This window comes from Sceloporus occidentalis, unplaced genomic scaffold (genome assembly GCF_023333645.1).
Source record: "Sceloporus occidentalis isolate IW3139 unplaced genomic scaffold, rSceOcc1.0.p SCAF_5, whole genome shotgun sequence".
In the NCBI taxonomy this organism is placed as follows: domain Eukaryota; kingdom Metazoa; phylum Chordata; class Lepidosauria; order Squamata; family Phrynosomatidae; genus Sceloporus; species Sceloporus occidentalis.
The window spans coordinates 113199454-113217434 of NW_028316985.1; the positions used below are offsets into that span (position 1 = coordinate 113199454).

A 17981-nucleotide genomic window follows, 5' to 3' on the forward strand; every position below is an offset into this window, starting at 1 on the left:
AATGAACCCAAAGAGAACTGAATGTCTTTAAATGGCTCTGTCAAAGCCCAGACCTCAATCCATTTGGGAATCCATAGCAATACTTCAAAACATCCGAGGTTCCCCCTACAATCCAAAAGAGCTGGAGCAACTTCATCGAGAAGAACAGACAAAATAAATACAGGATCTAGATAGAAATTTACCTATGAAAACACACAGCTGTAAATCATGACAAAGGTGCCTCTACCAAATATTGACAGAGAGGGGTGAATGGCTATGTAACCAACAAGAGCCAATTTTATTGTTTATATAACATTAATGAAACAATATAAAATACTTTGCACCTTCACAGCATTGAGTATCTTGTGTAGATCATGTAGAAACAATGCAAGGTAAATCTATTTCACTTCCAAACTGCTATGGAATAAAATGTAGAAAAGTCAGAGTTGATCAATACTTCTGCAAGGCAGAAGAAAACTCCTGAGGAGTTTTCCTACTTAAACCTCTTCCCCCCCCCCCCCCCATTTTACCCTTGTCAAACCATAAATGGTTTCTCTAGACACTGTTCTTTTAATCTCTTTGAGTTTCTCATGGCAGATATATCATCTCACCAATCCTCTTAACATAGCTCTGCTATCCTCAGTCATAGGAGTATGACTGCAATAGTTTCACAAGGCCTGGGTCTGATCTGGTCTACAAGGGAGCATTCCAGAAACAGAGTTGTCCAACCAATTGAGTCCTTCCTTCCTTTTCTCCATAGCCCAGAGCAAACAGGCCAAATCCCGAGGAAGAAATCTTATTTCTAGTCATCGGTTAAAGTTATGAATCGGCTTAAATGTTTTTGGAATACATTGAGATATATACTGTATTAGTTATAGTGAGGTTTCACCCATGGGGACTTAAAGCATATTATTTATATGTCATTGCATATAATGAAAAATAAGTGGGTTTTTTAATGTCCGTTTTGTTTTTTGTTTTTCAGGAGAAAAGCCTTACAAATGCACTTGGGAAGGTTGCACATGGAAATTTGCTCGATCTGATGAACTAACGCGGCACTTCCGGAAACATACTGGAGTCAAACCATTCCAGTGCCCAGACTGTGATCGTAGCTTCTCTCGCTCAGACCATCTTGCTCTTCATAGGAAACGCCACATGCTAGTCTGAATCTCTCTTCATCCAGTTTTCTTCATATTTCCTTTCTTTTTATTTTTACCTTGTTGATTTTAATTTAGATTCAGCTGGCCTGAATCTCTGGATTTTATAGCCACAATTTTTTCCCTATGGTCAGTAAAAGTTATTTGCTGGACCCTTCTTTGCTCTTGCCACGGGTCAGACCTAAAGAATGTGAACATTTATTTTTCCTGGGGATGCTAAGCAAACCCTACCTGCCAGCAAATAGGTTAAATTGCTGTGATCAAGCTGGTTAATTTTGCCATTCAATCAGCCAGTATATATGTATTGATCATATAGTTACTGTTGTTGGAAATCCAGCCTGCTAGTCCTTGCCAGAGACTTTGTGTACCCTGTAAAGGATGCACATCTCCTTTTTATGCTCAGCAATGCAATAAATGGACTCTTTCCAATTTGGGTGGTGATAGAAGCATGTTCCACAAGACACTTTTTGGATGTTTTTAAAAAATCCTCAGTGTGAGAGTGAATGAAAAATTCTTGACTGATGGGTGGTTGTTATCAGCAGAAATTTTGTTAATGTGTAATGCACATCCTGACCACCAATTCCCCTTTTTTGTGTAGTGTGTAAAATGCTAGCTTGTGTTTGCCTGGATACAATGCCTCAGTAGTTGCATTAAGCAAACACCTTGACATATTAATAGTGTTTTGTGTGCAACTGTATGAATGGAACATACATGGTACTGCTATGATGTGGCATTCAATGATACATGCAATAATCTACCTCACTGAGGAGGTGTGGTAGGTATATTCGTCTCTCATCACTCCTCTGCATTTCCTGTTGACTAGAAAGCCTCTGTCCCTTCCTTGTCATGGCATAGTAATGGCAACCATTTCAGCAAAATGAAATCAGTCAGCTCACTGCTAGAAATTTCATCAGAGATCCTCCCATATACGTAAAATAAATGACACGAGGAATAAAATATCTTAACTGAAGCACTTCTACACAAACCATTGCCGATAGAAAAGGTGCACCCTACTCCCATAGGTTTTGCAGGCCAAATCCAACAGGAAATCTTCATGAAGTTCAATACGTATTTTGTAATGCAATGTCTTTATTCCCAGTATCAGACAAAAACACTAACAAATATTTGATTAAAAAATCAACATCGTTGATGTTATTCTTATTATCTTAAGAAGTGATTGGTGCCCAGTGGAAGAAGTTCAAAGAAATAACACACTGTTCACCATCATGCTTTCTTCTATAAGCTTTGGGGTCTTTTTAAAATTTGGGAACTTTGGGTTTTCATATTTTTAAAGAAACAGTTAAAAAAATGGAAGCAGCAAGAACAACCGGAATAAAACAAGAGAGGAAAGGACATCAGAATGTGCTAGGAAACACTGCATTATAATCACCTACTATAATTATACATTTCAGTAAACAACTTTTCAGGAGCAACATGCCTTATTCTCGATTTTTAAAATAGTTAAATCTGATCTGTTAATACTGTTTCATAAACTGTATTCATGTTTATAAACTATTTTCTAGCACTTTTGTACTCATATATATATATATGAGATGTTGAATGCCTTCCAAATAATTTCTGACATGAGGTGAAGTTATCACGGGGTTTTCTTGGCAAAATTTGTTCAGAAGGAGGTAGCCTTTGCCTTCCTCTGAGGCTGCGACAGTTGCCCAGTGTCATCCAGTGGGTTTCCATGGCTGAGCAAGGATTCAAACCCTGGTCTCCACAGTCCAATGCTCAAACCACTACCAGCTTCAACCATGCCAGCCCATACATACATGCATACCTGAGGTACTGATTAACCCTTTCCTATGAAAATCACCAACCTAGAACGCCTTAACTTTGGTTTGATGAAAGGTTGATGATGTTGGTACCAAATGCTGCTCAATCCTGGCCTAGTATAGTTTTGAAAAGTTAAATCCAATCCAGATCGAAGTTACCTTCCCCTCAAGAAAGTACTTATGTTTAGCTCTCCTGAAAGGGAAAAAAATGAAATTGAAGCTTCTTCCTAGTAATTTCATAGGGAATAAGCAAAATAATGCTTCTCCCACTCCCAGTTCTATTTAAAACCAAACTAAAAGGTAATCAAATCTTTATTTGGTTGGATATTTAGGTATTTTGGGTTTGCTCTAGATATTAACATGATAAAACAAAGGCGCCAGTTACACAGTCAGTAACTTGCATTTGCACATGTGACTTTCACAACCAAATCTTGAAAGCGTTAGGGATTTCCAAGACCAGCCCTAAGTCCTAAAAATAATAATATCAAAATTATAGCACATTTTCCTTTCTAATACCAGTTTATACAAGATGCATCTGCAACACGTTCTCTAGCACTTTGAAAAGAGCAAAAATCTCGTTTTACCATCTCTAGCGTTGCCAAGCAAATCTGGGAAATACATTATTTTATGTTGTGTTGATACTCTTGCGCTCGGTTGCTAACATGGAAACAAAAACTAAGTGTCAGCAGCTCAGGATTGGGAAGTAGAGAGAATAATGCCAGGATATGAACCTGATTTCTTTCCATCCTTTTAACGTTACATAAAACTTAACTACTGAAAGAAAAAAATCCAGTTTATGTTTAAAGATGGAGACAGGATAAATGTAACCTACCAATCCTCAGTATCTGCTAGGTCTAAGAAGAGCTGAATAGATCTGTCCCCCATTATATAGCAGATGTGTAGCTGCATTTGTTTCACAGTGCCTTTCATTGCAATTACACAGTGAGATCTACCACTTTAAGAGTGCTCCAGATTTTTTAAAAATTCAGATATGTGTTTAAAGAGACATTCATTTGTGATGCTGCTATAGTAATCTTTCATAAAAATATTTTCGAAGAATTGTATTTTCTCAAAGTACCTCTGGGGATACGTAGCTGAACAGTATAACATTGTTTTCGTTTATGCCGTAAAGTGCCAGAAGACAATCTGGCCTCCAAAATCCTAACTTGCGAGGAATGTTCCATTATGTATTCTTTTACTGTTGTTTTGAAATCTGAGCAGAGTAAGGGGGAAAAAGTTCAACTGATAGCTCAGTCCAAATGGAAATGACGCTTTAGAATGGTTTATTAATCCCATGACAATTTGTATTACCAACTGATTCACCAAAGGCAAACACGATTAGAGATTATGTTCATGTATCCCCACTGATGTTGATGTCCTGTTTTAGAGCAACATTGTTCTAAGATACGCTGCATTGTAAGTATGTATATTGGAAAGCAGGTTGTTAAAAAAACTAGGCATGTTGAAAGTGCGGCTGTAGAGGCGGTGAGACTTTTCATTTTTGTCCCTTGCAAATATCCTGTTGTCTAGCATTAGTTCAAACTAGGAATAATTCATCCATTGCAATCCAGACCATTTCTGTAACTCCTGTCAACATCAGAAATGTATTTGTGGGGGATGGAAAAAGGTTGAGATTTAGAAAAACAGGTGCAGAATCACCTCAGGCATATGGTATTGTCATGTACATGTACTTGTAGTAATGTACTTTGAGCCTTGGCCATAGACAATGGGTTAACCATTCAGATGGAAGAAAACGGTCTTCCAAGTTAGGAAAGGAACCTTTAGATCTAATCCTTTACATAAAACTCAAGCCGTACATTGCAGTCCTAAATCCCCTTCCAGTCTATTTAAATGAGAAAACAGAAGAATATATACCCTGAGGAAAGTGAAAAGTCCAGTCTCCTACTAAGGTTTCTCAGGAGCAGCACTTCATATAGTAGTAGTGGCTTTCATAGTATGTCACAGCATATCCCAGCAAGTCGGAAAATGACTCTGCTGCCATTTTAATCCTGCAGGGAGGAGAAGGGAATCATTTGAGTGCAATACGTGGCTTTACCAGGAACAGTCTTCTTCCTGAAATCTAGCCTGGATTCTAGCACATACCTTGTTGTTCCAGGAAACTGAAAGCAACCTCATCACAATCCCTACCACACAGAATGGTTGTGCAGCTTCTGTGCCAGTGTCTCCACTTCATGCCCTAGTACAGCTTTCAGGACAGTACGTCTGCCACATAGACGTTTTGTTATCACTTCATCTCCACTGTTGCAAGTGGAATGGGCTGTTTGCCAAGTGAGAAAGGTTCTTTGCAACTGGAAGAACAGTGTGGAGTAGTTCTGTTTCTAACCAAGCCATGTACACATACAGTGTTGCACTGATGCAATCTTTAGGGTGCCGCTTCATTGATAATGCCCCATTAAAGAGCATTCCTCAATAGACCATTCCTTTCCAGACTATATCATGCAGAATGAAGCTGACATTTCTGTAATGTGGTTTTAATTATGCACAGCAATTGTGTTAAAATACACTGAAAGAAAGAGAGAGAACAAAACAAAACTCTCTAATGGAAAGATCTTGTTTCTATTTTGTTTCCAGGCTTAGCAAGGTGTACCTGACTGCATATCCTTTCCTTTTAAACAGATTTGCAGAAAAGCAAGTATTTTACACGTTATTTGAAAAGGGCTATAATTCCCATTATGTTTTACAAATATTAGCACTTTCTTGCTATTTATATATTTTAAATGTTATACGGTCAAAATAATCTTCCTGCTTTAGCGTTTCCCTACAACTTCGCCTGCAAATGTAGCAGGAATATTACATTTACTTTAATACTTGTATAAAACTATGCAGAATTTTAAAAAAATAAAATGTAATATATTTTATAAGCTAATAATAATTGGGTAATTAATGGTTTCTAGCATGCATTCCTATCATTTGCAGATACTGAAGCATTTTGGTAATCTTTCTCACTAAAGATGTGAATGTTTTTATGTACCGTCACTGTTTCTACTTTTGGTAGTCCAATGGGAATTCAGTAATGACATTTTGTCATGTCAAACTGTGAACATAAATTTGTACTGTACAGTTCTCATATGTTATACATACTATGCTATATGTATTATACTTGTTAATAAAACAAGACAAATACTAAATGTAAACATGTAGTTAAAATTATCCCTCAGGATGCAATACTTTTTTAAAAAGAAACTGATGGCCGTATTGGGTTTATAGATACCTTTAGCTGTAAATTCAGTAGCACCACTTGTGTGTGCGCATGTGTTGTGTGCCTTCAAGTCGTTTCCCACTTACGGCAACCCAAAGGCAAACCTATCCTGGGGTTTTCTTGGCAAAATTTGTTCAGAGGAGGTTTGCCATTGCCTTCCCCTGAAGCTGAGAATGTGTGACTTGCCCAAGATCACACAGTGGGCTTCATGGCTGAATGGGAGTTAAACCTTGGTTTCCAGAGTTGTACTCCAACACTGAAACCACTACGCCATGCTGGCTCTTTATTCCACTTGCTTAGAAATAATTTCAAAATATGACCAATATATCATAAGCACACTCCTTTTCTCTGCTACGTTACATGTAAAAGGCAGCTTCAGCACGCAGAGTACTGACTAAATCAGGAATGATGGTACTGAAATCAACTGTATATGGATTTGGATGTTGTCTATCTACTAAACTGCTTTCCAACAGGCAACACATTCCCATCCCTAATCTAGTATATAAATACTATTAGCCACAACAAAAGTTGGCCAATTGTCTCTAGTATTTTTCAGTTGATAAAACAATACTAAAAAAAGAAATCCATACAGAGTACTGCTCCTCTGAGTACACTTTATATCATCATTGTTCCAATATAAACAACAACCCTGTGTTTTCCAGGCATCAATTGCAGTGCCCGCTTTGATTCCATTGACTTTCTCTTAACTTGCCCACTTCACTGATGGTACTCTTCCTAAGGGCCTAAATACCCTAAAGGCACTAGGTCCCTATTTGATTTTGGAAGCCAAACAAAATCATCCCTGGTCAGTATTGGATGGAGAGACTGCCAGCAAATACCAAGTGCTGTGGGCTATATTTCAGACGAAGGAACTGGCAAAACCACTTCTTTGAGTATTCCTTCCTTGAGAAAGCCCTATGGGGTTCCCATAAGTCGACAGGCAACTGGAAGGCACATATACTCGCTCTCCCTTTCTAATCATGTGAAAGTATGTGTAAGTTTTGGGCCAGCACCCAGATATACATTCGGTGTCTAGATTCTCAATGTTATTCTTTCACATTAAGTTCTGGCTGGTGATCCCAATGTTAGTGTCTGGTTAGAAGTCTCCCACCCCACTGCCCTGCCTCTGTCTCCCACACACATACTGTATATATACCTTCGAACCTAAAATATTCCTAAGCAAGAGTATTTATCCAAGGTTATAAATGGTGCTTCTTGACAAGATTAGCAACAGAGCCAAAATAGCATAAATACACTTTAAGTTCAAAACTTGCCACGCCTTTCTATGACCTAGATGTGCAAGTGGAAGTCTGTGTCCTCTAATTGTGCAGATAATTCAGGAATCCTAATTTGTTCAGGGATTTCTAACAATCCCTTGTAGAAATTTGCAAGCATTGCAATATATCCTACCCCAAGCAAATGGTATGGAGTTCCAGCAGCAACAAATTGAAAGAATTGCAATACAAAAAACAACCAGCAGGTGGTAGTAGAAGAGTGGCTATAGTTTAGTTTCTGCACCTCCAAAAGACTAGGGCTTGCAAAACTGAAGTACTAGTGTAACCCAAAACGTCCCAGCATGCTAGTAGTTTCAGCCAGAAAAGGTGAGTGTATTTGTTGATGTTTCAGCCAAGAACAAGTGCAGATTTAATATAGCAAGATGAAGCAATTTTCTGTTTCAAGTGTTTAGCGTGAGGACCATTCTGTTAACAGTGGAGAATGTGTCTCCTTCCAGATGTTGACTGCAGCTTCCATCAGAATAGTGCCAATAGTGAGGGATGATGGGGACTGCAGTCTAATAACATCCATACCCACTTGTAACATAAGAGTTTCCTTAGAAAACTGGTATACTGTGTGCACGTTCCAATGTCAATAATGATATCGTACCTTTACTAGTCTGACCAGTGTCACTCAAACGTGCAAGCTTTTGAAACCTCAAGAGCTCTTCCAGCAGCCCACTTCTGCTATAGTATTTATTCTGTACAGGGAACAAGTTGTTCCTTACCTCTCACTCTTCTGACCAGATTCTCCAGGTTTCATTTGTCCTCATGGCAAAGCTCCACCATCCGTCATGCAAGTAAGTTCTTTACCATTGTTGAATTAAGGGTTTCCTTACAAGACTGATATACTGTGTGCACATTCTAATGTCCATATTGGTGTAATACCTTTATTAGTACAACCAAGGTGTCACAAAAGTGTGCACGCTTTTGAAACCTCTAGATCTCTTCAGCAGACAGTGTGGTACAAAAAGATGGGAAAGGGCAAAGTTGCATGAGGTCATCCAGTCCATGTGATCACAGTCTTTATAAGGAACGGAGGGGACATTTTGAGTCCAACAATTACACAGAGTTTTACTCAGGAAGTTAAAATCTAAGAAGAAGTGTGGCGGTATTAACAGTGAGAAGAGATGTAGCAAAGCAGGCAAAGGATATAATGTAAAGTCTGATCAAATCATACCAATATGACTTTGGGGGGGACATCCGTTTAACCATAATCCATGTTTATTCTCCATCTACTGAGACAGAAGAAGAAATTGAAAGATTCTGTGCTGAAGAGCAGGAGGAAATTGACCACACGCCAAACCAGGACATCTTGTTAATCATAGGGTATTGAAACATAAAAATAGGAAAAGGAACAGAACCAAAGGTTGTAAGAAAATTTGGCCCAAGATCAAGAAATGAAGCAGAACAATGGATTGATTTTTTGCAAGGCAAACAGTTTGTTCATCACAAACACACACACACCCCAAGTATTGCAGTGTTTATACATTCCATTTCTTGTTTTACTGTGTCTACCTTCCCCCAACTCATGCTTCTCATACTCCATATTTCTGTAATTTGTGTTGTGCAACTCTGGACTTTCCTTTCACCTCTGAGTATGTCAACAGCCGAGCATTCTTAATCCAACTCACACGGTTTGGCTATATTGCAAATCAATAATAGTTGTTGTTGTTATATTGCAAATCAAAAGCCAAAGGCCGGAAATGTAAAAGAAGGAAGGAATCTGCATTCAGCAACATGCCAGGTGATAAGAAGCCACTGCCATTTAGGAACAAACTAAACATTCCTTTCATGTTACTTACTTTTACAGATTGCTGTGAAACCTCATGAGTGCCAAATGCAGAGAAATTCACTAACACCAGTTGCTGATTTTCACTGGAATAGCAACAAGGACCTTCTTAGACTGGCCTGTGTGGTGCAATGTGATACAGAGATTAAACTGTAGTTAGAGAGAGACTTGGAAAGTCCAGGTTACACTGAGCCACGCAACTTCATGGGTGACTAGCATTATATCAACATTACTGTAAGAATAAAAAACCACATATATTGCTTAAAATCATTGGAGGAAAGACTTGATGTAAATGTTCACATTTTTAAAAAATGAATATAAAGAAATGCTTCTTTCTAAATATATAATAGAATTAGAAGTGACTTTCCTAAGATATTGCCCATCCTCTGTCACTTTTTAAAATACTTGAATGACTACCAACCCGAAATCTTTAGCATTATCTTTAGCTTTAATGGAGCTTAGATTTAAAGCAGTGCTATATCTTCAGCCATGTAAACCCACTTGCCCTTGAGGATGGCAATGGCAAACCCCGTTTGAAGAAACATGCCAAGAAAACCCAATGATAGGTTCACCTTTGGGTCTCCATAAGTCAGAGACTACTTGAAGGCACATAACAACAACAACATATGCCTTCAAACTCTGTACCTTGTATTCTCTACTTAGGACATCTTTGTAAATTGACCACATAGAAAACAACTACCTGAGATGTTTTGCCAGGATTTCAGCAGTTTCCACCCACAATATCAGCCTGGAACAAGCCACACAACAGATCAGGTGTTTCTCAAAGTACAATACCCACCTAAGGAAGGGGTGAAACAAATTAACATGGCAAGATTAATACTCAGGAATCATTTCATACAGGACAGATCAAAAACATAAATTGACAAAACATCCTTAATGGTCAGCTACAGTCCCCATCTGAGACCACACAAACACATCAACAAGCTTCAACCAGTTCTGGAGAACAACACAGCCATCTTATAAACTCTGGGAGGCAGGCTTTTATTGGCCTACAGGGAACTTCAAATTCCAAACAACTACTCACAACGAGATATGTAACAAAGATGGTAATACAAGGACAAAACCCCGCCACAAACCCAGATGCCAGCTCTGTCCCCACATCTACTCTGCAAGCAATATTACAAGGGACAATAACATCATTTACAACATCAGATATACATTTCTTGCTCTTGATATTACATTATATATACTCTCCTATGCCAGCAATGCCCCTCTGCACTGTATTAGACAAACAGGATAGCATCTACTCAATAGAATAAATGGACACAAACTGAATACTAGATGTGGCAATATACAAAGTCCAGTTGTAGAACATTTCATCCTGCCTGGACATACAGTACAGGATTTAAAGGTTGCAGTCCTTGAACAAGGAAATTACAAAGGAAGACCAGCAAGAGAAACAGATGAATTGAATTATATTGACAGATCCCAATCCATTAGTAAAGATACGAACAAACACAATTGCTTCATGGCACACTACATGTATTAGTGGCCAGTGCCTCAGGAAGGGCTACTCTTCTTACCAACCCCTGACCATTCACAACAGTTCTGCTGGACAACACTGTGCAGATGCAACGGTAGTGGAGAAGTACAATTTATTCATTCTCACCCTTGCCACAGCATAGGCTTTACCATGAGCTTTCCAATGAGTTCAGTTGGGCTTGTTCCAGGTACTCTGTCATCATCATTCTAGTCTCCGTCCCACTTGTTTCATCACCCACAACAACTCCCTAATGAATCAGGGACTCATCTGGCTGCACTCCATGGGAGGGGACATGAGTTATTGTGTCCATTGCCCTGGCCATTTCCTCATTCCAGAGATCATCCACAGGATCACCTGCCAAGGCAAACGGAAACTTCTGAAGAGCCATCAAGCATCCATAATTCTCCTGGGGCAGGACATCTTAATCGACCTCCAGCCCCACAGAAGTTTCAAGTCCCAGTGAATCTAAACTTCACTATTGTTCATGATAACAGAACTATAGGAAATTCCCCTACACCCTGATCACCATCATCCCACCCAAAACTGAAAACCAGGTTGTGTCCTGCAAGCATGGGTAGCACCAGGTATTACTAAGGACAGAACCATGGTTGTCATGGCAGGTATGAAGTTCTGAACTGCTCCTGACAGCAGTCTCCACATGGATGTTAAAGTCCCTCAGTAAAAGCTGAGGGGATTCCAACACTGCCACTGAGACCAGCTCAGGAAGGGACACTGTTGTGCAGCAGGGTGGGCAGTACACCAACAGACTCTAATCTATCCCAGCCACCCTCTCACCTTCAAAAACACACACTTGAACCCAGCAGACTATAGGACAATGCCAAGGGGTGGTGCAGTAACTCATTGTGTCATCCCCCGTTACCCAAAGAAAGATGGGGGCCTGAGAGGGTCCCCACCAAGTATGTAAGTGTTACTTGAAATGTTGGGGAAATTAGCTTTGCAAGAGATGGTTCCATTTAGAACCATTTGCACATGTATATATCAATAATAACTGAGGCGTACTCCAGGTTTGGGTGAATTAAGAGGGTTTTATTTAGAAAAATGCAGAGTGCAATCACACACAATGGCAATCCACACAGACACAGTATTCAGAGCTAACTGAAATGGAAATATAGAAACAGGATAGTGGAGTCTGAAGGGGTTCAAATGGATTACCTGTCCAAAGAGTAAACTACAAAAAGCTGTCATTTTTGTAAACTACAGGACGACTGGGTGGTCTGAGGGCAGCACAGTTACATACACAGAAAGCAGCCTAGGACAACTGCATGTGTACTGTGAGTGCACAGACTAGCTTCTTGAGACCAATTTTTCTAGTCCCAAGCTGTGGGCTAATTTTTGTCTCAAGTTTATTAGCTGGTAACTGGTTGAATACCTGGGGCCAGCAGTCAAACCTGGACTGAGAAAGGAGAGTTAGGGCCCGTAAAGACAGGCCAAAATAAAGCTGCTTCAGGTCACTTGGGAGATATGCTGTTTAAATGATGCATGCCTCCTAAGAGTCCGGAAGCCGTGCCAAAGCCATGCTCCAGTCCTTAGCCCTGTACGCGGCCTTAATTAAGTATACCGGGCATATGCTAGGACTATGAATGTTTTTGGCCATCTCAGCATGTACATGTTGGCAAGCACAGCATCCAAAAAGACAGGGTGAAAAATACATCCAATACAAGCATACCAAAAATACAAAAATGAAGTAGTTTGTTGTTCTTGTTCCACTTGGCTTCTCCCCAACCACATTCTTAGGTACTGCAACATATCATGGTCACTGTATTATTACAAGAAAGGAGGTAGCAGCAGACTCCTGGCAGGCAGTTGTTTGCTTCACACAGTTCTTTGGGTTAATGTGTACTGGGCTACACACATCACCCCAACTCCATGGTACCCATCCACTCAGTACCTGGCCTTCCCCTGTGAAACAAGGAAAGTTGCAAATGGAAACCATTCAATGTAGGATATAAAGTGAAAGGGTTGGTCTGTCACAACAGGAAGCCTTGGAAGTGAAGTGCACAGGTTCCTTCTGTATATTCCATAAACAGGATTTGTATGCTCTAGATGGAATGTGCAACTTTGTCTTTCTGTCTTATGGCAACCCTAAGGTGAACCTATCACAGGGTTTTCTTGGCAAGTTTCTTCAGAATGGGCTTGCCATTACTATCCTCTAAGGCTGAAAGAATATGACTTGTCCAAGTCTCCAGAGTCATACTCCAACACTCAAACCACTACACCACACTGTCTCATAATGCACAACTACTTCCTTTGATTTTACTTCCATTTCCATTTCATTATATGTTAGGCATATTAGACTTGTGAACACATTACATATTAATTCCATTTGAATAACTTATTTGAAGAAAAGACTTCATTAGTGAATCATTCAATTTCTAGTACTATGATTCACTTTGTTTCTAATAATTCAGTTAAAGACTTCCCTTGAGTTCAACCAAACCAGACCATCCAGCATCTGTGGGCCAATTCACCCCCACCTTGTCATTCAACTTCTTTGTGGTGGTCCTCCAAAATACAAGCTTAAGATCATGTAGAGGCCCATATGTGCATACGTCTTCAAGGGCAGAAAGACAGAAATGTGTGGACCTAGAATCTCATAAGTCTCCATAGGGAGTGCCAATTCCAAATGCTCTTAATACGGCAGACTCCCCCAAAGAAAGATCACTGGTCAATTTGCCTTTAACCATGACACAACCAACCTGTGATGAATTTCAAACGTTCATACTTCGGTGCCATGAGTGGTGTGATAATGGGCCCTACTTAAATAAATAAATAAACCCCTTCTTTAAATATCTTACCAAGAGAACCCTGGGAATGTTTCAGCTTGTGGTCATCATACATCAGAAATTGCACAACAATTACACCATGAATATTTTTGTTCTTCATTTCATTTACAAAATTTTCAGTATTTTCAAATCTTCCCTGCATTTAGAAAATAATGTTCCTAATTAAGAGCACAGAAGTTTTGTACTTCACTGATACAATGAAAACTTCCTCTGACTAGGCATATATAAACTGACTTTTAATCTACAATTTGTCTTCATCACTAAGAAGCTTAATCTGAATGGCGGCTCTAAGGTTAGCCCAGAAAAGTCCCTGCTTGCTCTTCTCCTTTGGCCACTCCAAATAGGTTCTCTTGACCATCAGGGCTTTAAGTTTGTGATATCTGGCAGGAATTACATAGGTAGGGATAGACTCTAACAAGATAAGGATTAAACCATAACCATCTTCACTGAATAACTGGTGATGGGCAAAGTAGAGTTCATAATGACACCATTCGCTCTGCACAAAATTGGGAGACAACACAAAGATTGACTTGTAACTTTTCTCAATACAGTCTATGATGTTCTCAACAATGCTCTTCCCTGCCACAAAGTTCCTTTCATGTTGGCAGATCCGGATGGACCCATCTTCCTTCTCCAGGTTTGGAATCAAGATGTTTTTTACCCAGTCAGAGTCATGTTCACTGTAGGAGACAAAGGCATGGAACTGCAAAGTGTTTAGATGATCTTCAGGATGACTCTTCCAGTTCCTGCGTTTGACTTGTGTCCACTGCCATATCATCTTCAAATACCATGGGATATCAAAACGAATGCAGAGGATCAAAACAGCTACCCCTAAGATCACTGTAATAATCAGAACTACAGCAACCAAAAGGGGCACGTTACAGACAAGTTCAGAGATGTGAAAATTTGTTAAAAGGGTTCCCTTTACATATTCCGGTTCTTTACACATGTAAGAATCAGGCCATCCAACCAACTCTACCGACCCTTGTTTTCCAAAATTAACAAATTGTCTTACTTCACAGGAGCACTTGAATGGATTGTTTCCCCCTTTTAATCTCTGGATATACTGGCAGCTTTCAAAGAATTCAGCAGACTGAGAAAGAACAGAATTATTTTCTATGTTCAGAAATAGGAGACTACTAAAAGAAGCACATCCAGGGAATGTAGTTAGCTTATTAAAAGCCAAATTTAACTCTTCTAAATTGTTCAGATTAAGCATCTCTTTAGGAATCCTTGAAATATGGTTCTGTTGCAGATCCAGAATTTGAATATTGACTGGTAAACACCTGAAGACTGACTCAGACAACATGTTAGATGACAAATTCAGTTTAATCATATTTTCAGCCCAATGGCACTTATTCTCACCTTCATGTTGCAAGAAATTATAACTCACATCTAAATATTTCAGATGCTTCATGCGACTTGTCATTAAACTCACTTTGGTAAGATCTTTAAGATAATTTCTTTGCAAAATCAGTGTTTCTACAAGAGGGAGATTATTGCAACCTTGGAAAACCGAGTCAGTTAATGTGTTATTTGAAAAACCTAAGTATTGAAAACGACTGGGTTTTGAAGGGCAATGCATAAATAATATCCCAGAATCTGAAATTGTCAGGGCTGAGATGTTCATTTCTGACAAGGTTCTGTACACAAGGCTTTGATTAAAAGTCAATGTAGCAAGTTGGATATGTTCAATGGTCAAAGCTTTCAGAGAGGTATCAATGTTACTGAAAATTTCATGCCCAAATTCTAAAACAGTCATGTAATAGATATTCAAATACCTAATAGTAGATCTCCACACAAATGAAAAAATATTCAATATGTCTCCCCAGGTGAGTTTTATACTAGTCAGAGTTAAATTTAGCAGTCTTCCATTTTTGTTAAGCTTTGACAGAAATTTTATCAAGTGGAAGACTTGGTCACTTTGGATATTTGAAAGTTCTAAACTTTCTGTGACACTGAGGTTTAGATCCAAGAGAATGGGGAAACTTCTTTTGTGGGGGAGTGCAATCTGAAGATTCTTCACATTGAATATTGGAAGGACACCAGGGTGATATTCCAAAAGGTCTTCTAAACCCAAGAACAGAGTTTCTAGTTGCAGATGAGCAAGAATGCAGAAATCTGATTTCTGTATATTTCTAGCACTGAGGCCTAAATATTCCAGCTTCCACATTATACCAGAGTCAGGGCACATGGTCATATTTATGTCATTATTATAAGAGACATCTAAATGCTTGAGACCTGTTAGAGGAAGGCCAGAAAGAGTCTGCAAGTTGTTGTGGGATAGATCTAGATATTCTAAGTCTTCATTGTATTGGAAAACACTGAGGTTAAGCACTCTGATCAGGTTGTGAGACAGAATTAAGGTATGCAGTTTGGGAAGAGAACGGAAATCAGAAATCCGAATTTCAGAAATCTGGTTTTGGGACAAATCCAATACTGTTGTTTTTGCTGGTAGGTTCTTTGGAACAGTATATCGGATTCTCCTAGAATAGTTTGCTATAAATCCATCTTCTGCTGAGGCACAGATGATATTACAGGATATTGTAAAGATACAAATAGAGAGGAAACTGCTGATGCCTGAGTGTTTTCTTTCAGCCATAGAGTATGGTGGTTCTTTACAATCCTTTTGGGATGCTTGTTTTTCTGTACTGGCCACAGGATCCTGAAAAACAATTCACAGCCAGATATTAATCACTGTAATACAAATAATACAAATTCTAGTACAAATGAGATTTCGTGCTGGATGTCTATCTTATTGCTTAAGGAGATTATCACACAAGGGCTATTTACACTTTAATAGCTCTAGTCTTAACATTATTTAGCAAGAACAATACAATGGTGAAATTGCAACACTTACTTTCACATGATGTCACAATAATGGGACATTAACAATTCACAATCAGTAAAATAGCACTTTTACATTCTGCATGTCGGCAGGAAATAATTCTGCCAAATGGCACACTGGAAGGTTGTGGGGGTTCAATTTATTTCCAGAAGGTTTAATGACAGATTCTCAATGGCGCTATTGAGGTGTGATTGCCTTTCACAAGTTCACGATAGCACTAATGAAGCGCTATTGGCAAGCCATTAATGCTTTTTTGTCACAACGCTTTGATGGTGGGACAAGTACAGTATGTGCACGACGTTGTGTGAAAATCTTGCGATTGCGCAATCACGACGAGAGCATAGCGCCTTTCTCCTGTTTCTTATCCCCATGTGATAATCTCCTAAAATACTGAAATTATTCTTTGTGAAATGAGTCCTTCAAACTGGTGGTACATTGTGGATCTGGAAGGAACTCAGTAACAAGTAGTATATACATTTTTTTACAGAGATTGAAAAGTTATGGTAGGGACTTCAACTCTTAGAATCATCGGGAATTCTGAAAGCTTCAGTCCAAAGAAATAACTGTTCCAAGCTTTGATTACTTCTGTATTTTGTTTTTCTAACTGCTCATGATTTATTATCCTTCTTTCTCACATAGGTCTGGACTAGATTTCATGGCAGTACAAGTCATACAATAATAAGGCAGGGCTTGAGACCTGCATTATTCCCATCAAGGGAACCAGGGAAGGCTGCAACTCCACACAGCGCCTGCACCCCGACTCCTGACTTTTAAAAAAATATTTGAGGGAAATTAGGGATGGTGCAAAATATTTCCCCCAGACCCAGTAACTGGTATGGTGATAACTTCCCATCCCACCCACCCCCAGCTTTTTTTAAAAACAGGAAATCAAGCACACTTTAATTCATTTCATATTTCAAGAAAAGGCCTCTTCTGGGGCCCAAAATTGCTGAAGTGAAGCAAAAACGTAAAATTTGATCTTTGTAACAAGACTTTTTGCTATTATAAACCTGTCTGTTCTGGACATCCCCCCCTCCCCTAAACCACTTCATGCCCCTATAGTTTTGACAATGGTTGAAAGAGGGGGAAAGAATTCAATTAGAAATTAAATGGAAAAATTACAGGAAAATGAGGATTTATTGAAGAAAACAAAAGAAATGCTCAGACTTTATTTCCATGAAAATATAACAAGCAATTTTTACAGAAGATCCTACTGGGGGAAATAATGGTTTCCAATCGGAAAGCGGGTCAGGCAAGGCTGCATTCTATCACCCTATCTATTTAATTTGTATGCTGAGAAATCATATGAAAAGCAGGATTGAATTTAAAGATACAAGGTGTGAAAATTGGAGGAAAGAACAACAATCTAAGATATGCAGACCATAACACTAACAGAAAACATCAGAGCTATGGAAAGACAGGAAGGTTTACAGTTTAAAGTGGAACATCAAGAAAACAAAAATTATGACCACAGACACTGTATATAATTTTAAAACAGACGATGAAAAGATTAAAATAGTCCAAGATTTTCAATACTTGGCCTCAATTATCAATCAGAGCAGAGACTGCAGTCAAGAAATGAGAAGACCAGGACTTGGAAGAGCTGCTATGAAGGAATTAGACAA

General features: G+C 39.0%; 2 protein-coding genes across 6 annotated transcripts in view; one reads left to right on the forward strand and one right to left on the reverse strand.

The window, feature by feature from the left end:
- KLF3 (KLF transcription factor 3) overlaps nt 1-2274 on the forward strand; it is a 45605-nt gene extending 43331 nt beyond the window's left edge. For all 4 annotated transcript variants that reach the window (XM_089525088.1, XM_089525090.1, XM_089525092.1 and 1 more), the window contains one exon: nt 962-2274. In XM_089525088.1, coding sequence (XP_089381214.1) covers nt 962-1143 — 182 coding nt within the window. In that variant the 3' untranslated portion in view covers nt 1144-2274. The remainder of the gene's footprint in view (nt 1-961) is intronic.
- A 9456-nt stretch (nt 2275-11730) lies between these two features.
- LOC149312657 (toll-like receptor 6) overlaps nt 11731-17981 on the reverse strand; it is a 30518-nt gene continuing 24267 nt past the window's right edge. For both annotated transcript variants that reach the window (XM_089525096.1, XM_089525095.1), the window contains exon 2: nt 11731-16173. In XM_089525096.1, coding sequence (XP_089381222.1) covers nt 13750-16110 — 2361 coding nt within the window. In that variant the 5' untranslated portion in view covers nt 16111-16173 and the 3' untranslated portion in view covers nt 11731-13749. The remainder of the gene's footprint in view (nt 16174-17981) is intronic.